Source organism: Grammomys surdaster, unplaced genomic scaffold (genome assembly GCF_004785775.1).
Source record: "Grammomys surdaster isolate TR1022 unplaced genomic scaffold, NIH_TR_1.0 267, whole genome shotgun sequence".
NCBI classification, from domain to species: domain Eukaryota; kingdom Metazoa; phylum Chordata; class Mammalia; order Rodentia; family Muridae; genus Grammomys; species Grammomys surdaster.
In genome coordinates, this window is record NW_021604708.1 from 4,148,474 (window position 1) to 4,170,573 (window position 22,100).

A 22,100-nucleotide genomic window follows, 5' to 3' on the forward strand; every position below is an offset into this window, starting at 1 on the left:
CTCCACACCTCCACACCTCCACACCTCCACACCTCCACACCTCCACATCTCCACATGTCCACCTCCACCTTCACCTCTCCCTCTAACTCTCTAACAAAGACTCATTATGTAGTTGTCCTAGAACTCATTCTGTAGATCAGCCTGCCTCTCTCAGTGCTGGGCTTCTGACACTATAACTCAATAGTTTTCTCCTTTTAACAAGTGGGTCTTGGAGATCGAAATAAAGTCGTTAGGCTTGGCAGCCAGTGCCTTTACCTACTGAGACATCCTGCCAGCCCCTGACTACTCTTAATTGCTTGCTCCTCCAGAATCTTTCTCATTTCCTGGATACCTCACTGTCTCCAAACTCTACGCTTTTCTGAAACTCAATTCAAGCCTTTGGGAAATCAAATCCAGAAGATTCAAGAGCCAACTCTTTTTATCTTATTATATGTTTTCTTGAGGTAACCCAGGATACCCCAGCTGTCTTCTGACTATAGGTACTGTCATGTAAGAGGGTAGGCTGAACCCTCAGAGGTGAGGATGAGCTTTGCAATTTCCTGGGGCCATCCAATACATCCAAGCATTAGAAAGAAACAACCTATACTCTAAGGGACCAACTGAGGAAATCCCAGTCAGAGCCTTTTCCCAAATTCTGTTCCATAACCTATCCTCACTTTGGATTTTCTTTTCCTTCTTTCCTTCCTTCTCTTCTTTCTATTTCTTTCTCCCTCCCTCTCTTTTTCTTCCTTCCTTTCTTTCTTTCTTTCTTTCTTTCTTTCTTTCTTTCTTTCTTTCAACAAAGTTCTGAATAACGCAGCCCTAGGAGAATGAATGGCCTTGAACTTCTGATCGCCTCTGCAGTGCTGGGATTATAGACGTATGCTGCTTCATGTAGGTTTTTAATGCTGGGCATAAAATCCATGGCTTCATGCATTCTAGGAAGACATTCTACTATTACTTCCCACCCCTCCCCATCTTACATTTTTAATGTTTTCTCTGTTACCCAAAAAAGACTCTTACAAACACCCCTAAGTACCCAGTCTTTTCCTATTTTATTTTCTTCTCACAGGACAGCCAGAGTAATCTAAAAGTTAAGTATTGACCTACTTCTATGCTGCTCAGTCTATTTTCACAGCTACCCATTGTATTCAGGATGCTGTCTGCATTATATCATATGCGTTGTAGTCATGTCCACTTTCTTCTGCTATCTGAACATGACGGTTTTGGAAGAGATCTCAATACATCTTAGTGACCTTCCTTTCCTGTCTGAGCACATGATTTGTGGCTAGCCTGCAATAAGATTGTCCTTCTTATTACAATGCAGGCAGGCAGAGTTCAAGTTTAGGGTCAGCCATGGTCAATATAATCTTCTGTCCACTCTCATTTCTAGGCTCTTGTCCCTTTAGATAGAACCATCAGCTGTTTAACAATTCTATACTAAATTCCTATTGTCCTAAATAGGAATTGTTCTTGACCACTGAATGACCAGGACCAAGAACTGAGCAAGTCATACAACTATCTCTATACACTGCAAAGAGCAGAGGGTAGTGTCTACAGTTTTCTTTCTGTCCTCATTCAATAAGATTTCAATCTTGGGAATGTCTGTAAAAGTTGAAACTGGACACCATGGGCTAAGGTATTTGCTGCACAAGTCTGGTGATAGCAGCTCAGTCCCTAAAACCTGGACCCCACATGGGAGAGAGAGAGAAGCTCACCAAGGTAATCCCTTGACCTTGACTGTGCTCCACCGACACACGTGGCAGTGCACACATTGTACAGCCATGATATGGAAACCCTTTAAAGTTGAAACACGACTAAGAACGTAACTAAATGGTCAAGTACTTGCGTTTGTGAGGTCCTAGGTTCAAGCTCCAATAGCTCACATAGACACAAATAGACAGATCAATGCCAACTACCAGATATTTGGAGTCAGGCAGTTCTAACTTTGGTGATTAGAGAGTGAGAAATCGTCACATCTGCAGTCACCAGAGTTTAAATTTAGTCTTTTCTAAGTGACTTTAGGCAAATTTGTTAACATTTTTTTCTGCTGTTACCTATATGAGCTTGACAGTAATTCCTGTATCGTAGACTTTTTTTTTCCAACAATATATTTTTATTTTATCATTCAATTTAAGGTCAATTACTTTTTCAATTAGATTTTCTCCCAGGTATCCATAAAATAAAATAGAATGAAAATGTAATAAATGTACCCAAAGAAGCATGTATGCCTTCGTGTGTGGAGGTGCTAAGAAGTGCTAAGGAGGATATCCAGGTTACGCATGCACTTCCTACTGGCCTGAGAGCTGGAATCAGCTTAGATGCCTGATGTTTTCACCTTTCCATGCTTTGTTGCTTGGCCTAAGGGTTTCATGCCCTGCTGACCCTCTAGGAGAAAGATGTGAATATTGAAAGGGTTGATTTGACAAAGCACCAATAAAAAGAAAATAAAAATGAAATGTAAGTATTGGTTTCCCTACTTGGGCATTTGCAGTTCCTAGCATGGTCTATGGTGTCAGAAACAAGAAAGAAGGTTTCAGCATCCTGGCCATCTTTCTCCCCTGCCTTCCGGCTCCCTGGTAATCCATCCTTTAAGGTCACACTGCAGCTGTGCACCTAGAGCGAGTCAACCTTGCAACCTGAAGCAGTGCTAGTCAGTCCCATCAGTCAAGCTGCAGGAGACTTTTATGCAATTGAAATTTGGCTTTGCCAACTTCACACTCTTACAGATCATTCTTCCTCCAAACCCAACACCGCACACACAGAGACTAACAGAGTGAGAAGATTAAATCTCTCATGAAGGCCAAGTGGAAGGCAGCAAGTAGAGAAGCTAGTAGATAGAAAAGAGAGATAGGCCTGCTTTGATTCTTGAGGGAACTTGTCAAGAGCCGCCCCTTCCTGTACTGAGGGATGACCTTTCTTTCAGATCTGACAGGCTGAATCTTCATTAGTTAGTCTTGTATGTTAAATTGACCTAAAGAAGGATGGGACTAAGCCACTACTTCTTAGTGAAAAGACTGGAGCAACTTTATAGAGAAGGTGGGGCAAAGAGCAACACACAGGGAAATTCTCAGAGATCACCTTGATCCTCAACAATAGGATGAAGACAGATCAGCTCACACCCAGACACTCCCAGGAAACCCCCCAAGGAACAAGCACTGAGAACTGAGAACTTGGTGTCTCTATAGGATCAACCTATCTATCTACCCCCCAAAGATGCTTGGCATCTTCCTGCCATGACCATCCTTTAAATGGGAGGCTGTGCTGGGGTGGAGCTCACAGGGAGGAGTGGGTGGAAAGGAAGTCAAAGTTTCTACTCTGCTCCTGTGGTTTTAGTCTCCTGCAGCCCCATTCTCTGCCAGCGCTTGATGACACACTGGTGGTCTACCTTCTTGGAAGACTTAGATTATGACACACGGAGGGAACACCTACAGCTTTCACTTTGGGTCTTGGATATGTTTGTTACAGAGAGTTGCAAGAGATTGAGGCTCTTTGTTGCAGTGTGACAGAGAGAGTGGGCTATTTCTTGTAAGTGTGATGTTTTCGGGAGCGCCCTGGCTCCCGATTCCTTAGGGTTTTTGATTTTGTACCAATACAGAATGAAGGTTCCAATGATCTGAAAGGATCTCTCCCCACAGAACCCTGCACAGTTGGAGAGGACATCCCAAAGCCAAGACTACTGCCTGCCTTAATTGCTCCAGGTACAGGGGTACTCTGGGCAAAGGGGACCAAAGAGGGAGCCCCAGACATGATCTTTCTTGCAGGAATGCTAGCCAAAGGTGTGATCTGGTTAGGGGGGCCCTGCATGCTCTGGTTCCAGCATTGCACAAAGGGAGCGAGGGTGCTTGGGGTCACACTCTGTCTTGCGCCAGAAATACTCCTTTGTGGGGCAGTGACAATGACCTCAGGCTCCCCACAATCCATGGGGGTCACTAACCCTCCAAAAGCAAAAGGTCTCAGGGCTGTGCTGCCAAATGCTGAACTGTAGGTCCCACTCTGGTGGTTCTGCCTGACAACCCTAAGGGCAGTTGAACTACCCTTGCTGAATGGAAACCCAGCCAGAGTGCTGCCACAGCCTGCATGGCTGGTGGCTGGAGTGTGGATGATGGGAGCTGAAGATGTTAACCCCCCACAAGCTGGCTGTGTGGTCTTGCTAAGGTCTAGTTGAGCAGGTGGTAACATCTGGGTTGGGGACACACCTGAGTTCTCTGAAAGGAAAGAGGTACTGAAGCTTTGGGCAGGAGCTAGTTGGAGAGAAGATTGCTTTAGCCCATCTATGGCCCCAGGTGAAGGTTGAGAAGTATTTCTTTGGGATGGTGGAAAAGGTGGCTTTGGGCTTGACCCTAAAGATGCTGTGAGTGCTGAAGTCATATTGGAGGTGCTTGAGGTCACTGGAGGCTGGTTTGCAGATGATAAGCCCAATGTGGCCAGAGGGCTGCTCACCTCCTTCAGTTTATCAGTGCTTCTGAGAGGGGATATCTTGATGGCACTAGTAAGAACCTGGCTAAAGATAGTAACCGTGTGTACAGAGGGAATCGAAGGCTGTTGGGAAGGGAAAATCAAATCAGTGGCTGAAGGAAAGTCCTGAGAAGTGCCCAGCAGTAAAGTCTCGCAAGAAGGAACAGAGCAAGAGGTGCCCGTGGTGCTGGTCACTATGTTCAAACCCACACCAGGGTCTTTGGATGTGCTGTCTGGAATGGCAGATGTCACCACACAGGGGGCTGTGCTGGCTAGGCTGTGGAAAAGATGGGTAGAATCAGAATTCAGTGAAGGCGAGCGCTGCCTGGCGGACACAGGAGCTGTCTCGGACATAGATTTAAGCGGTTCTATACTGCCAAAGATAGGCTTGAAGGTGGGCCTTAAAATACCTGGAGTTGTGGAGAGAGAAGAGCTTGAAGATGCCTCAGCCATGACAGAAATTCTGGAGTGTGAGGAGGCACTTCTAACCTCAGTACTGTGCACAGGCTCCCAAACAGGTCTTAATGCCAAGTGAGGAGAATTCTCCACAGGAAGGACAGATGCAGGAAGATGGAGAATTGGACTACTCACCACCCCAACCAAAGGGCTTTGTGTGGTAGGTGCTGTGGGGATAATGACAGATGAGTGTGGGGGCACAGCAGACCTGTGAGCCTGAGGGATTGAAGATGGCCAGGTGGAATCAGTGACTGGTGTGGTGGGAGAGCTCGGAGATGCCTGGATGGAAGCAATTGAGGGCTTTGAGTCTGAAGAGATGCCTTGAATGTGCTCTAACTGTGAGCACCCACGTGAGTCAGGCATATTCTTTAAGTTTTCCAGCTGAGGGTTCACGTGGGTACTAAGTACTGTCTCAGAAGAAGACCAATTGAGAGACAAGGGAGGCTGAATACCAGCCCTGATCTCTGGAACAGAGTCTGTGGCTGTCCCAGTTGTAGCTTCTGTGGTTTGGTTGCTCGGCACAGCTTGCCCCTCTAATGGTGGGTCCTCTTCTGTGACAACAGGACCTTGCTGGTAAGGTACAGTCAGCAGGTCCCTAGGACCAGATTGCAGTAGAGGAATCTTTTCATTTCGCTGAACAGAGCTGCTGGGTGTGACTAAGAGGTGAGAATTAGAACTCTTTCCTGTCTTTTTCAATGGCCATTCTGGAGTCTGGACTGTTGTCCTGGAAAAATGTCTCTTCCAAGATTCTGAGAGATCTCTAGAAGAACTGTAAGAGCTGGTAATAGCATTTCTTTTCGTGCTGAGGGGGCCTCGGGTGTGTATGCTGGCCAAGAGCGCCACGGAGGAGCAACTGGGCCTCTTACATTTATGATCTGAGCTCTGGGCATGGAGACTCCTTTTCAGAGACCCAGGCCTGGCCACAAACGAAACAGTGCCTCCGCTTTTCAACAGGGGCTTAAAGGCGGACCGTACGGTGGCCAAATTCCTTTGACTGTCGGAGCTGTCAGGGAACAGTGGCTCTTCCCACCTGGCTCTGCCCTTCCTGCACTCGAGGAGGGCCCTCAGCACCGGGTCCTTCCCACAGGGGCCTGGTGGCTCCTCGGAAGGTCCCGCGGAGTTCACCACTCTTGATGCTGGGAACAAAGGCCGTGGTCTCCACTCAGGAGGCGAGATCTTGACTGTCACCGGACTCCATGTGGCCCGAGGGTGACGAAGGGACCAAATATTACGTTTCAGGTAACTTTCCCACCAGTCTGAAGGAAGAGAGCCCATGATGGGGTTCTGTAGCCTCTTCATGGGGAAGCGCCTCCAGGCCTCACTGACGAAAGCGGCAGGATTGGCGGGATCCCAGTTGGGCGGCCTCCGGGCCGGCTTGTGTCTCCGGGCGGGCTGGGCGCGGTGGACATGCTGCACACGGTGGACCTGGTAGAGGGGCCTAGCGGGTCGGCGGGTCGTAGGCTTCTCCCGTGCGTCTGCGCGCCCCTGTGCTGGGGACCGCGGCGAGGATCCCGCTTTGCCCAGGTAGCTGCCCATGCTGAGAGGCGCGGGCGGGCGGTGACTTCTGGCCCCGTTTCAACTTCTGATGTTTCAGACCGCGGCGGAGGTGGCCGAATCCAAGCATCCGCTGCTCAAGTGACGGTTGGGCCACGAGCGCCTGGAAAGCGCGAGGGAACCGGGGAGCTGGCGACACGCGGGCCTCGGCAAGCACGTCAGCCCCCTCTGGGGTCTGCGGTCTGAGTGCCACACCGGCAGAGCTCAAGGGGGATAGGTGTCCAGCATCCAGACAGGACCCGGCCTTGGACCTGGATGCGCATCGGTGCGCCTCCCAGTTCCCCAAACTCTGAGCTGGGAGCGACCCTGGGCGCTTTGATCCCCTTCACCGTACTTGGTGAGGGGACGAATGGATGTGCTCAAGAGAGCACGACGAAACTGTTTAGGCAGGCTATAGGGCATTGTGACCTGTCAATGGGGAAAGGCAGCAGCTTACTGAGGTAACTTCTGTGAGTTCTATCGGGGCCTCCTCATGGCCAAACCCAGGACTGTGCTTTCAGTGGGTAAAGCCCGGATTTGTAACCTGTTTGACTTACACCATGGTGGGAAAGTGTCTATTTAGAAGACACTCCTCTTCCCGATCAAACCACTATTCACTTGCAGAATTAGTGTGTTGAACAAGTTGGTAGGAGTTGAAGATGAAACTGACTTCTTACAGAACACAGAAAGTTTCACTCTACACCCCTTATATTGGCCAATGGACTTACTATCAAAGAACTCTGCCCGTCCATGAGCTAGAATCTTACATTCCACCCAAAACAAAACAAGTAGCTAACCAAACACTTTCTCAAAACAATATAACAAGCAAGATGGCAAAGTCTGAGCATCCACTTGGTGGAAGGAGCTAACTAACTCCCACAAGCTGTCTGCTGAGCTCCAAACACACAATATAGCAATAGCACGCGCTCGCGCACGCACACACACACACACACACACACACAATGTATACACGAAATGTAATTTTTAAAATTTTAAAGCGGAGAGCCTCTACATGAACACACGAATGTACCCCACACATACACAAAACTACTAGAAGATATTCAGAAAATATAGAAATTATGAACATCTATGTATCAACAATAGAACATCTACAAATATTAAACAGTTCTAGAAGATCACACTGTGATTCCCCTAGCATGTAAACACGGTACGAATAAAGAGGGATGCATCCAACTCTGAAGTGTCCTCAAGAGGCTATTGTACAGAGGAACTGGGGATGGAGGTGGACTAAAACTTGAATGAGGGTGACTGAATGAGACATAAGATGTATTTACAATGTATCCTGACAACGAACAACTGTATGAGTTCACCACACATGTAATGAAACAGAGTATCCAAATCCACCAGAATGATTGCTGGTTGCTTAAGACTGGGGCAGAAGAAAGAATAAAGGAGATAACAGAAAGATAACAGCTAAATGATGTGTGTGTGTGTGTGTGTGTGTGTGTGTTATTGTTGTTATCTTTTGTTTTTGTTTTTTTGAGATAGAGTTCCTCTATGTATCCCTGGATGCCTGGAACTCACTCTGTGTAGACTACACTACTGTGTAGCTCAGAGTGGTCTCAAGCTTGTAATGATCTTGTCTCAACCTCACAAATGGTGGGATAAAAGGTGTGTACCACTATGTCCAGCTGCACTGAAATTTCTTTAACACCTTATAAAAGGGGGTTAGAACTACATTGTTTAACTTAAAAAGATGCGGCAATTTTATAGTATTCATTTTGTCATTAATTTCTTTTTTTTTTTTAAAGATTTATTTATTTATTATTTGTAAGTACACTGTCGCTGTCTTCAGACACCCATATGAGGGCATCAGATCTCATTGCAGATGGTTGTGAGCCACCATGTGGTTGCTGGGATTTGAACTCATGACCTCTAGAAGAGCAGTCAGTGCTCTTAACCGCTGAGCCATCTCACCAGCCCTTGTCATTAATTTCTATATCCATTCTGGTTTTTAAAAAAGGTAATTAAGAGACCATTAAACATGAATAAAAATATAAAAAAAAACCAACCATAGTAATCAAGCTTAGTGCCCAGAAACAGGGGAGGTGGAAGGTGGAGGGTGGAGGTTGGGGGGTGGAGGGTTGGGGGTGGAGGGTTGGGGGGTGGCTAGCAAGGCAGCTAGAGCTATGAGCTTCTCTGAATTGTACCCACTTGTCCTTCATAAATATGATTCAGAAGAGTTATAAAGTTATCTTTAAATGATTGCTAAGGAATTTAAATGAAATTGTGAGGCAGTTCCTTGGTGGCAACTAACAGGATTGCCATTGACAAGGAACAATAGACCATAGGAATCCATGATATTAGGTTACTGACTCTGTGACCTTAGTGGTTTTATTTGTGAAATTCCTGGAAAATGTGAGGAGATGGAGTAGCCCTCCCCCATGTCATACATATTCAAGCCTTCAGTCTGGTTTATTGCTAGCTAAGTTTCTTTTACTTTTCAGGAGTCTCATTATGCAGCCCTAGCTGGCCTCCAACTTCCTGTGGAGACCAGTCAGTCCTCAAGTCAGAGATCCACCTGCCTCTGTCTCTTAATAGCTAGGATTAATGGCATACAGCAGCCACCATGCCTACTTCTACATTTTATTTGAAAATATTTCTACATAAAAGTAATTTTGTCTCTGTGTTGGCAACTGTCAAAGCAAATGTTAATTGTGCTGGAAAGCATGATTTTAAGCTGTCAGTCGCTTCAAACAGACTCCAGAATGAGGGGTTCTCTTGCCACGCTACCCTCGTTACTCATTTCCCACATTAAGTAGAAAGTGAACAGGGGCAGGAGCACCAGCAGGACAGGGGCAGCAGCACCAGCAGGACAGGGACAGGAACACCAGCAGGTACAGCTCAGTCATTGCACACTGTCTTAGAGGCCATCCTCCAGATCGAGCCCCTGGCCACCAGTGTTCCACATCTCTTCCACAAGTAAAACACACCATCTTCCAGAAGGACTCTAGGTTTTGGAAACAACCTTTTAAGTCACATTCAAGAGTTCATGGGATATTTAATGTACAGTTCCTTAAATATTCACTGTCGGGTACAAAAATGTGACAGACAACATTACATAAGAAAGGAAATTCAGTCTCGAAAAACCAAAAAAAAAAAAAAGAAAGAAAGAAAGAAGAGAAGAGAAGAGAAGAGAAGAGAAGAGAAGAGAAGAGAAGAGAAGAGAAGAGAAATTCAGTACATCCGGGTGTGAGTTTGAACCTCTGAATCCCAAATTCAGTTTAGAAGGCTACCAAGCAAACCATACAGTCCCTATAAGAGATCCAGAAATATGTGTAACAAATACCATGATTGCTGTGTAATAATACCACAAATGCACTTATTTTGGATTCTGGAAAAATAGCTAAAGAGGTGTCTAAAATACCAAAGGATATGGTGAGCATTTTTGTGGGATGTCATTCTGTTTTCAGGAAGTCCGAAAGTTTGTAAGACATTTACAATGACTGTAAACGTCAACACAACATTTTACTTACCTACAGTTTTGTATCATGTTTACGAGGAGGAGGCAAGTGACTGTCCTCAGTAAATACCTAAAAATCCTCAATATGTGCCTGTCCTAGCACCTACAAAGGACTGTGTGTGTGTGTGTGTGTGTGTGTGTGTGTGTGTGTGTGTGTGTGTGAGAGAGAGAGAGAGAGAGAGAGAGAGAGAGAGAGAGAGAACAAAAATCAAGGATGGGAAGTAGAAAGTAACTACTTGTTTTGTTTTTTTATCTTCAGATACAAATTTAAGAAAAAGCAAGCCATTAATAAGAGGTGTATCAAAAATACACGGAATATGTTATCTCCTCCTGGGTGAACATGGTTGAGTGAATGTTTGGGATCTAGGTTGTTGGGCAGTAGAAAGAACTACATACACGATATACAATAGCTGATCAAGCAGACTTCTGAAAGTATCTACCGTAGGAGAATGTTGCTAAGAAACTGAGAGGAGAGCCTATAAAATCGGAAAGGGCTCAAAGTTGTTTAATATAGCTTTGTCCAAATAAAACCTAGTCTGACTTTAACAGTGTCGCCAATTGCGAAAGCACTACACAAAACAATTCATAGCAGAGGATGGTTTCGATCCATCGACCTCTGGGTTATGGGCCCAGCACGCTTCCGCTGCGCCACTCTGCTACTACGTCCTGTGTGCTGCTCTTTTATTCTCTAATGGTGAACATTACCCTTCTTGCGTTCCTACTTTTTTTTTTTTTTACATTTCTGATGGTGTTCTGTTTTGTTTTGTGTTGTGTTGTGTTGTGTTGTGTTGTGTTTTTGTTTTTTCCGATTCTCTCCACTACACAAATTGGAGTTTCACTATTAACTTACTCCCACGCCTCCTCCCTGTCTGCACGCCAGAGTACGGAGCCATACAGCCTCCTCACTAGTTTCTGCTCAAGTCTCGTAGGCGATCGCTGTGCTTAAAAGAGTTTTCATTTGGTCTCACGGGCATAGGGTTTACAAACAAACTAACACACCCCAGAAAAACAAACATCGAATTCCCGATTCAAATGGGTCCATAGCTAGGGCAATTTCGATCTGATTGAGTGTGGAATAGTTTCGACAAAGACAAAGAAATAGAAGATAAACTAACAGATAGGTCCTTTCTCTTGCTTTGGCTTCTGTCTGAGTGCCAGGGCTTTCAGGAAGGCTGTGGATAACAGTCCCTGCGTGCCCGCCACGCGTTTCTAAAAGCGTGCGAGCCTCGGTCTCCAGTGGTGGGAGACGGGCGGTCACTTTTAAGCTATTATTTTATTTCATTTTAATTTATTGTTTTAGTTTATTTTACTCACCATTGCTTTTCCACGCACCCAATAAAATCGGCTTCTGCTTCATCCGAAAGGGAAAACAGGGCAAAATCCTCCGACTCCGCCCTGCGAGGCCTCCCCACTGCGGGGTACGAGCGCCCCCTGGCGGAACCAAATAAACACCCTGGTCTTTTTGTAGCCACTTTGTGGGTCTCCTTAGTAGACAATCTCTGCTGGAAGCCTCTGGGCCTTCTTGAGGTTAGGATGGCTGATCTTCTTGTCTGGGAAGATTTCCTCAAGCCAACACTAGATAGCATGTGCTTGACTTCTGCCATGTCTGTCAAACATGGGAAGGAGAAGCCAGAGGCAGAGAATCAGACAGGCAAACAGGTAAGCAGTCTGTGTCTCTAGGGTTGTTCTGAACCCAAAGATAGCCTATCTGTCCTATCCTCTCAGGTCTCTGGCATCTCAAGAGAATTCTTCAGATTTAGTTATTAAAAGACAAATCTTGGGACTGGAAAGATGGCTGAGCGGTTAATAGCACTAGTTCTTAGTTTAATTTCCAGTAACCACATGGTACCTTACGAACATTTATAATGGATCTGATGCCCTCTTTAGGTGTGCAGGCATACATGCAGGCAAAGTACTCAAACATAACCGAACCTATTTTCAAGTTTTTCTGACTGCAACAGTCACAAAGACATTAAATCACAATATACAAATATTTATCTACATCTATATGAGAATCAGAGATGCCAACCCCATTAAGTAATATTTTCTTTTAAATGTTTATGTTTCTTTACGTACGTATGTGAATCATATTCATGCCTGGTGCTGGTCAGTAGAGGGTTTTGACCACAGAAAGTTGTGAGACACCATGTGGTTGGTGGAATCCGAAAGCTATTGTAGCCAACGAGCCATCTACCAGCGCCTCCAGCAAGTCATAGTTTACAAATGGAGTTTACTCTCTTATTACTATTTTTAATTTGTTTTTGTTTTGTTTGTTGGTTTTTGAGATAGGGTTTCTCTGTGCAGCCTTGGCTGTCCTGTAACTCTGAGAGGCAGTTCCTGTGGGGACTGAAGGCTTGCATCACCACCACCGCCACCCAGCATCCTATGACTATTATATTCCATTTCTTTTACAAACATGGCAGTCGTGAAGGTTGAAGAGAAACCGCCACAGTAACAGCCCTTTCGGTCCTTGCAAAAGACCCTGATTGAGTTTCTAGCACCTATATCCTTAGGCTCACAACCACCTCCCAACTCCAGCTTCAGGAGATAATATACTACATTTCGAATTTCAAGGACACTGGGACATGTGTAGACACAAACACACATACACACACATAATTTTAAATTATTTTTCAAATAATTTATTTGAAATAGGATCTCATCATGTAATTTCAGGTGGTGTAGTACTACTCACTGTGTACACCAAGCTGGTCTCCAATTCCCAGAGATCCACATGTCTCCGCCTCCTTAGTGCTGGGATTAAAGGCGTGCACCATCACTGCTGTGCAAAAATAAAAACACAAAAAAAGGTTTTTCAATATAAATATATCCATTATGACCATTACAATATTGATTTTAACTCATTTACTTTGGAGTTACAAGATGGTTCGAAAGATACTGTCACATATAGAATGATAATTGAAACAGAAGGTCCTCCTAGAGTCAGATGATCCATGAAACATGCTAACCTTCCCAAAACAGAGGACCGGTGGTCATTATGGATGGGCTGTGTTCATACCACCAGGCATTGTTAATTCCCTCAGAGACTCCTAATCTGTTTTTAAATTTGTTTTGTTTTGAGACATTTTTATTACTTTCAATTTTATATGTGCAGGTATGTTGCCTGCATGCATATGTGTGATCATGTGCATGCCTGGTGCCTCCATGCTCAGCAACAGGTCTGAAACTAGACTTGCCTTTGATTATGAGCCATGGGATGGGTAGCTTCAGTTCCATAGGAATTGATGTCCTTTTATGGCCTTTGTAGTAACACACACACACACACACACACACAACAGAGAGAGAGAGAGAGAGAGAGAGAGAGAGAGAGAGAGAGAGAGAGAGAATGCAGCAAGCAAACATTTTTTTTTTTAAGATTTATTGATTTTATCTGTATGAGTGACTATCTGCCTGTATACCTGCATGACAGAAGAGGGCCTCACATTATAGGTCATTGAACTCAGGACCTCTGGAAGAGCAGTCAGTGCTCTTAACCGCTGAGTCGGCTCTCCAGCACCCCCACCCCAAGGTAAACACTCTTAAACACAAGATTAAAATAAATAATTAAAAAAAAACCACCATCAGCGTGTTTTTTAAAAATGCCTATACCATTTTACATTCTTAATGAGTACCGTATGAGAGGCCCAGGTCTCTGTGTTCTGCAGCCTAGCATTTGTTATTTTATGGACAGTTCCCAAACTGGTGATGATGTTGGGCCTCTTCTGACTTCCCCTTGTGTTTCCTAGTCAATGGGTCTTTTGCCTGTTCTAACTGGATTGTTGTTGTTTTAACAGTGAGGGTTCTTTGTGTGTTCTCAGTATGAATCTGGTTGTCACTCTTTCTCCAACTCTGCAGCCTGCCTTTTGATGTATCTAACAGTCTCTAGAGTACGTCTTTAATTTTGATGAACTAGTTAATCATTTTTCACTTATGCTCTGCCTTTGACTCTAAGCCTGAGAACTCTTTACATTGTAGAACCATTCTTTTTTTCTTTTCTTTCACTCTTTTGTTTGTTTTTTTCCTAAAATTTTTACAATTTTATATTTTTGCTTTGAGCCTATGATCCATTTTGAATTTATTTTTAAACAGCAGTCTAAAATGTAGGTAAATAACCACTTTTGTACCTATGAAGAATCAATATCTTTGGCATCACTTATTTTTACTTTTCATTTAAATTATTGTTACCATACAATGTAATGGTTTCATTGTGACATTTTATTTTCTCCTGAATATATTTAATTTCCTATCTCTGTGAAGAGACACCATGACCACGGCAACTTATAAAAGAAAGCATTTATTTGGGGGTTGCCTACAGTTTTGGAGGAAAAATCCATGAGCATCATGTAGGAAAGCAAGGCGACAGGCGGGCAGACATGGCACTGGGACACACCTAACAGCTTATATCCTGATCCTCAGCTCGGTGCATCAGAGAGAGACCCGGTGTGGGCTTCTTAAAACCTAAAAACCCACCCCTAGTGACACACCTCGCCCAACAAGGACCACACTTTCTAATTCTTCCCAAAGGAGTTCTGCCGACTAGGAGGGAAGCATGTGAGTCTATGGGGCCACTCTTACTCAAACCACCACAATGTGCGTCATATCCTTTTCTAACTGACCCATCATCCTGTCCCCCATGCACTGCCTTTAAATAGTCCGTGAGCTACTATTGTCCATCATTATTTAAGACAGTCAAACAAGCAAGGGGCTGGAGAGATGCCTCGGCGGTTAAGAGCACTTGTTGCTCTTGCATAGGATCCAAGCTTGGTTCCCTGTATACTCCAGTTCCAAGGGTCCAACGTCATCTTCTGATTTCTGTAGGCACCAGGCACACGTGTGGTACACACTTACAAAGGCTCGAACACATAAATTTTAAAAACAAAGCAAAGTTTGTCCTCGACTCTTGATTTGGCTGAGCATATTCATTCTAGAGGTTGTTTTGGGTTGTTTTTTATTTTATTTTCTCCTTAGAATTGTTTATAGAGACTTTATAATCTATAATTTATAATCTTCTGACAGGTAGGGAAAATCAACATTTTTTAAAAACAAAAACAAACAAAACCCCCACAGTCTACTCTTCTGTCAGTCACACTGTTAATACCGGTTGGCCTAAACTACAAGGGTGGCTGGTAACGATGTACACTATTTCTATCTAGTAGGCTGAGTGTTTTGTCACAGCACAGAGCTTGCTAATAAGTCCTGACATTTGTGCTTATCATTACACTTAAGACATGGTCACAGTTTCTCAGAGAGCTTCCCATCTGCCAAAGAGCTCAACAGTAAGATGGAAAGACAGAAAATCTAAATCTTGCACTTTACCATAGTGAATATTTCAATATTTTCAAACCAATCTAGCCGGGCAGTGGTGGCGTATGCCTTTAATCCCAGCACTTGGGAGGCAGAGGCAGACGGATTTCTGAGTTGGAGGCTAGCCTGGTCTACAGAGTGAGTTCCAGGACAGCCAGGGCTACACAGAGAAACCATGTCTCGAAAAAACAAACAAACAAACAAACAAAAAAACCAATTTACTCTAGAACTGAAGCTTTTATGTGATCTGTAGCCAGGGCTACACAGAGAAACCCTGTCTTGAAAAACAAAACAAAACAAAAACAAAACAAAACAAAATCTACCCTAACTGAAGCTTTTCTGTGATCTGTCAGCTTTCCATACAGAGTTCCTCGGGAAGGGTAATTTTAAAACTGTTACCTCAACTGCTATCATCTGGCTGGCGTAGAATAAAAACTTACCATGTGAAGCTCAACTTTCAAAGTCTGAATGTCAACGCCTGAACAGGGACTTGAACCCTGAACCCTCAGATTAAAAGTCTGATGCTCTACCAGTTGAGCTATCCAGGCTCTCATATAGCAAGTCTTTTCACATAGACAAACAAAATTGATAGCTACCATTTTCACTGCTAGAATAGGCTAATTCTTGCACTGGAAAGGTAATGGAGTCCACCTGTAACAGTGAGGTACGATTCACTTAGCATTTGTTTATAAGTTCCGCAGCAGCAATGTAACATGAAAACACTGACCCTTACCTGTAAACAGTCTGTGGAAGATAGAAATAAACAGAAGAATATATAGACTGCTTCTAGTAAATATTGGTAGTTAATCTTGCCACCATCAACCTAATTACTGAACACCAATAATCAGACAAGAGGACACAAAGAGAAGCAAAGAAAAAAACTAACAGAAGCAAGAAGCAAACTAGTGGAAGATAATGGTTTCTGACAAGCTTGAAAAGGGTTCTTTTGGAAAAGAACATTTAACATAGCCTCTATAGGCCCTCTGCTGCCCTGGTGCACCTCTCCTTCTAGATAACTGGGACACATGCGGTGTATTCAGTGAGCATCTGTCATCCCTTCTCATAAAGGTGAATTGCGAAGGACAGAGAGACCCCATCATAAGAATTTAAAAGCCATGGAAGTCCTTTCCAACATCCTTTCAAAAGAGAGAAGGGCACTGTGGCTGTAACAGTGGTAGAATGCTAGCCTAGGACTTGTGACTGATCCTCTAGGAATCATAGAAATAAACACCCACACATGCACATGCACACACACACACACACATTTTTTTTAGTTGTGAAAGATTGTTAACTGATCCTTCATCTGTTTGCATTCGAAGTGCTGTTCTCTACTTCCAATAGCATTTTATAAAGTATGATGTCACTGTATTTTTCCCTTGCTGTTCCTACTATACTCCGCTGTATCAAATCAGTTCTCACATCCACAGACAGATCCAGCAACCAGAGTCAAACAAACAAACATTGATAGATTTCTGAATGATGAGTGTGCTGAGCATATAAAGTGTTTGTATTTAATTCCTAACAGCACGGTATCCAGCTCCCTACCACGGTTTATATAGGGTGAAATTACAAAATGTACAGGAAACTGCATGAATTCATCCCAGGAGACATGTAAATAATGTCTACTCACTCCTTATGAGGTCCTAATGACAAAGCAAATATAGTTCCCCTATTTGGGAATCTATGAGTTTACTGGGTTACTTACAGAGCAGGGGCTGCCCACAAGTACATGGGCACCAAAGCAAGTGCACTGGAAAGTCTTCACTCAGCATGCAGGATGGCTTCCCTATGGCTACATAGATGGAACCGTTTCCTCACCAGTCCACCTTCCCCAGCCTATATACTCTAGCCATTCCCCCAGACCCTGAAAGTGAAGAGGTCAGTTCAGGGCCTTTGGAAAATTCCACCAGGCCCCCTCCTGGAAGAGAAAGGTCATGGAGCACCTAGGCACCCCTCCCCTCCTGAAAGAGAGAGGTCATGGAACACATAGGCACCCCTCCCCTCTGGAAGGGAAAGGCTGATTACATTCCTCAAGAAGACCACAGAGGGGGGGACCAACCATTGCTCCACCCCTCCCCAAGCCTCCCTCCCCAGATAAGGGAAGCCCTTGCTACCTCATTCCCTAAGGACCAATCAGTTTAAAAGTCACACTATTCTGCCAATCACAATGTGCCTAGTAGCTGTTGCTCTATTCTACCCCTGAAAAGTGTATAAAACTGGCTGAACAGGCTGCCCGGGGGAGGCAGAGTTGGCATTGCCTTTCCTTTGGATGCAGGATGACCCCAACACGCTGGAACAATAAACTCCTCTTGCTTTTGCATCAGTCCCTGGTTCCATGTGGTTCACTCAGGGAGTCCTGGTACCTAAGGCTTACCAGAGTGTTACAAAAGCAACAGGCAACTTGGGAGGAATTGCATAGAAATGGCTGGGAGGAGTGGCTGGAAACTCAAGAGAGAACATAATGATATTCTTTACCTCCTTCTTTGATGGACTGTCAACAATCTTAATCCCAATCATGATGGACTCTTGAAAGTAGTCACAACTAATGTGATGAAAATGGAGAGTGTATTGCATGAATGAAAGGTCCACATATAAATGCTACAATATTTTATAAAAGAGACTAAATAACCCCAAATATGGTAACTGTTGCATTTCTATGACATAAAAATATTTTTTCTAGGGTAGGCAAAATGACTCATCAGGTAAAGTTCTTGCTGTGTAACCCTGATAATCAGAGCCTGCCAAGCATAATCAAGCCTCTGTAAGCACAAACAAAAAACTTAGCTGGGTGGGATCTCCTGAGATCACTGCTCCCTAAACTCTTTGTCTTCCTTAGTGTCTTTCTGACCAGTTGGCTCAAAAAGCAGCTGTTTTTGTTCTTTTGGATTCATGAAGCCCTTCATATAATTCATACTATCATTATATTTTGCATAGTTGAGAAATTATATTGTTTTGAACTCATGTTTTTAGAGTTCTTTCCCACAGCCTTAAGGGCTGTCTTGAAGGTTCTAGCATTTGCTAGTTTGCTAAAATATTATTCACACCTTTGCCTCCAGGACTCATGCTGTCTCTGATTACCATGGAATCACTAAAGCTAACAGAGAGGATATTCCTTGAAGGAGAAATGTGAAAATATGTGCGTTATTATACAAACAAGCCTTACGCCCTTAGCAGCTTGTGGGCAGGAACCAACTCATTCCACCCCTACTAAGGCCATGCAGGACCTGGCAGTTCTTGCTGTATCACCTTGATAACCAGCATCTGGTTCCCAGAACTTACATAAAGATTGAAGGAAAGAAGTCGGGTCTGGTGGTACATGCCTTTAATCCCAGCACTCAGAAGGTAGAGACAGGTAGATCTCTTTGAGAAAACTGTCTCAAAAAAAATAAAGACTAAAGAAGAGGTACAACTAGAGAAACAATGTCACAAAGTTGTACAAGACTCTCTACATGTGCTTCATGTGCACCATGGCACATGTGCCTATACACACATCATGCATTCACACACTAATAAATATTTTAAAATATGCTAGTGGTACAATGTTAAACATATTCTAGATTTTAAGACTTTGAATAAAAAGTATAAAGTATCTAATAAATACCAATTACACTTGGAAATTACATTTTGAGTATGTAGAATATGATAGTTCGTATATGCTTGGCCCAGGGAGTGACACTTATTAGGAGGTGTATCTCATTGAAATAGGTGTGTCACTGTGGGCGTGGGCTTAAATAACCTTGTCCTGGATGCCTGGATGCCGTATTCTGCTAGAGGCTTTCAGATGAAGATCTGAACTCTCAGCTCATCCTGTACCATGCCTGCCTGGATGATGCCAGGCTCCCACCTTGATGATAATAGACTGAACCTCTGAATCTGTAAGCCAGCCCCAATTGAGTATTATCCTTGTAAGAGTTGCCTTGGTCATAGTGTCTGTTCATAGCAGTAAAACCATAAGACATAGGGTTAAATAAGATTCCCTCTGTTTTCATTAATTTTTAAAATTTTCATAATCTGTTTATTGGAAAACTGAAATGTACAGAGGTAGTCTGCTTTCTATTTCTATAGCGCAGTACTGGTGTAAAAATGAAATTTGTTGAAGGCTACAGAACTGGTTTGTATACAGAAGGGCTACTGATTTCTTTGAGTTAATGATGTGTTCAGGCACTTTGCTGAAAGTGTTTATCAGCCTTAGGAGTTAGGAAATAAAGCTACAAACCAAGGGATACAACCTCTCCTGGAACAGGAAAGGAATATTGTCTTATAGAACTTGCTAGCACTTTGACTTTAGCCCAGAGAAATAAGGTATCAGACTTTTAAATTGCAGAACTATGAGAATAAATCTGTTGTTTTAACTTGTCATGAATGTGGGTTACTCTCTTGTTTTTTTCAGGCTAAAGTGTGGTAATAGATTTCTAAAATTGCTAAGTGTTCATGCTTCACATCCATTGGTTGTGTTTTCTTCAATTAAACTGCTTGGGCTTGCTATCAGCTCTTTGCTGGGACTCTGCAGCCCTCAAAACATCTTCCTTCACCAACAGTAACTGACCCTTGGGTTCCTGATTTTCTTGGTCAATCTAGGGCCATCAAATCCTCAGGAGTATAGAGTTCTAGAATTCCTTTGTCATGGACTTGTTTTCAGGGTTAATTTCTAGAGGCTGAGGAAAGGATGAATCCTGTTTAGGAGATTCCACGGTCCAGGCCTCTGGAAGCCCATCTGAGACAGAGGATCCAGAAACAAGTCTGACCTGACTCTGAGATGCTCCTTCTGTCCTCCTTCCACATCAAATTCCTATAGAAATTTTTCTATAGCCACATCGAGCTTAATTATATGTTTTTCCTGCACTGGAACCTCTGGAACTAACGTTACAGATAGACGTGAGCCTTGTGGATACTCGGAACCAAACCAGCTCTAAAAGAGCAACACACATTCTTAACCACAAGCCACCTCTCCAGCCCCCTAATAACAATTTTTTGGTTTTTCGAGACAGGGTTTCTCTGTGTAGCCCTGGCTGTCCTAGAACTCACTCTGTAGACCAGGCTGGCCTCCAACTCAGAAATCCGCCTGCCTCTGCCTCCCAAGTGCTAGGATTAAAGGTGTGTGTCACCACTGCCCGGCCCTAATAACAGTTTAAAAGAGGAAAAGTTAATGGAATTTTTCCCTCAACATTAACTTGTTCTGCCATATTTTTAAAATATCTTCTAGCACTAACAGACTAGAGGATGGAAGATCAATAATTTTATGGTGTTTAATAGCATTTCTTCATCTCCAGGAAGTATCCATATTCAGAATTCTATAGAAAAACAACCTATATAACAGCCTGACCTGAAGCTCAGTTATCTACCTGCCTCTGCCTCTTGAGGGCTAGGATTAAAGATGTGTAACTACCACTGCCCAGCTAACAATCCTGATTTCTGATGTCTATGCATGATTTCCAGTTGAAAACCTGAGCTGCGTTGGTGGATGGTAATAGCAGAGGATGTCCTCACTTCATCATCTGAAGTATGGTCCAGGCTGGGATTCAGCACCCACTGTGGGCAGCACACAGCTGCCTGTTCCAGGCCCTTTTCTGGCCTTCTAGAGCACCTACACACACATGCCATTCACTCACACAAACCTTGTCGACAAATAGTCTAAATTTGGATCAATACAGAGGAAATTGTCATGGCCCCCTGTATATCCTTTTGCTTGCTAAATAGTGAATTTATTCATTCAAAGCAAAGCACGGCTAATGTAGATCATTCTGTTGGATGTATAAAACACTGATATCTGATTCTGATACAAGGAAACCAAGTATAAGAGAAATAAGTTGTGGCCTAGTTTTTTCCCTTTGGTGAAGCAAATCAACCTGCCTCCCAGAGCTCGAGAGAATCTGTATTAACAGGATGACCCTCAAAAGCTCCATTATGTGGACTGAATAATTTGTGAACAGCCAAAGGGGAGAAACAACTAAAGGAGTGCTCAACTGTTCTTTCCAAGGTACAAATTAGAAATTGACCAGACAGCCAAGTGTAGTGGCACATGCTTTTAATCCCAGCACTCAAGAGATAAAGGCTAGCCTAGTCTATGAGTTCTAGAACAGCTAGGGCAACAGAGATTATGCCTCAAAAAGTGAGGATTGGGGTTGGTAAAAAAAATTTTTTTTATAAAGCCTGGGCCAATGCTTGGACAACTGAATGAGTCTTAAGCACAGCCTTGGCACTAGAATTTTGTTTCCAGTTGTTAGGACGGAAACATTTCCAAATTCATAAACTGAAAACTTACTCTCCAGTATGGTGCTATTAGGAATGAGGGTCTGGAAGATTCAAGCATCGAACACTCAAGAACAGGACTTTATAAAAACCTCTTTCTTTCTGTTTTCTGCCATGTAAGAGCATAACGTAGCTGACTACAGCCAGAAAGTGGACCCTCTTTAGACTGTAACCTCCACAACAGTGAGAATGACAATTCTGTTGCTTAAACCATATCTAGTGCATTGGTTACTGTAACCCCAACCAAGACACTATGTCCAACCAGAGTTAAATAGCAGTACATGCTGTAGAAGCAGACTCTAGTTGCAACTCCCAGAAAATTTAATTTAAAGCTAGAACAGGAGATGCTGATTTTTAAGATAAGGATGCATTGTGCTGTGTAGTCTACTTTAGAGTCCTGGGCAGTGACCTTCCCATTCAGCCTAAAAGGCTAGAAACAGGTACAGAGGAATGAGCCTGCTACCCAATTTTAATAGTCTGCAGCAAATGAATTTAATTGCATTTTACAATTAGTTTTATTTAAGGACCAATTATCTGAATAATGTAAGTGCATTAGAACAGGAGCAAACCAAATTCCTAGTTACTAAAGCACAATTTTTTTCTACTAGCAAAACATGCAAAAAAAAAAATCCACACA

At 43.4% G+C, this 22,100-nt stretch overlaps 1 protein-coding gene and 2 non-coding genes across 4 annotated transcripts in view; all 3 read right to left on the bottom strand.

The window, feature by feature from the left end:
* Pom121l2 (POM121 transmembrane nucleoporin like 2) overlaps positions 1-6,805 on the bottom strand; it is a 7,904-nt gene extending 1,099 nt beyond the window's left edge. Inside the window, exon 1 of one of the 2 annotated variants that reach the window (XM_028776228.1) lies at positions 5,102-6,805. In XM_028776228.1, the coding sequence (XP_028632061.1) occupies positions 5,102-6,429 (1,328 nt within the window). In that variant the 5' untranslated portion in view covers positions 6,430-6,805. Of the gene's footprint in view, positions 1-3,498 lie in introns of those variants that run through there. The other variant, XM_028776227.1, reaches the window with a different exon arrangement.
* Positions 6,806-10,496: 3,691 nt separating this feature from the next.
* Trnam-cau lies at positions 10,497-10,568 on the bottom strand. Its single transcript has one exon. It is a non-coding gene; the product is annotated as a tRNA-Met (tRNA).
* Positions 10,569-15,689: 5,121 nt separating this feature from the next.
* On the bottom strand, positions 15,690-15,762 carry Trnak-uuu. Its single transcript has one exon. It is a non-coding gene; the product is annotated as a tRNA-Lys (tRNA).
* Between the last annotated feature and the right edge of the window lie 6,338 nt (positions 15,763-22,100).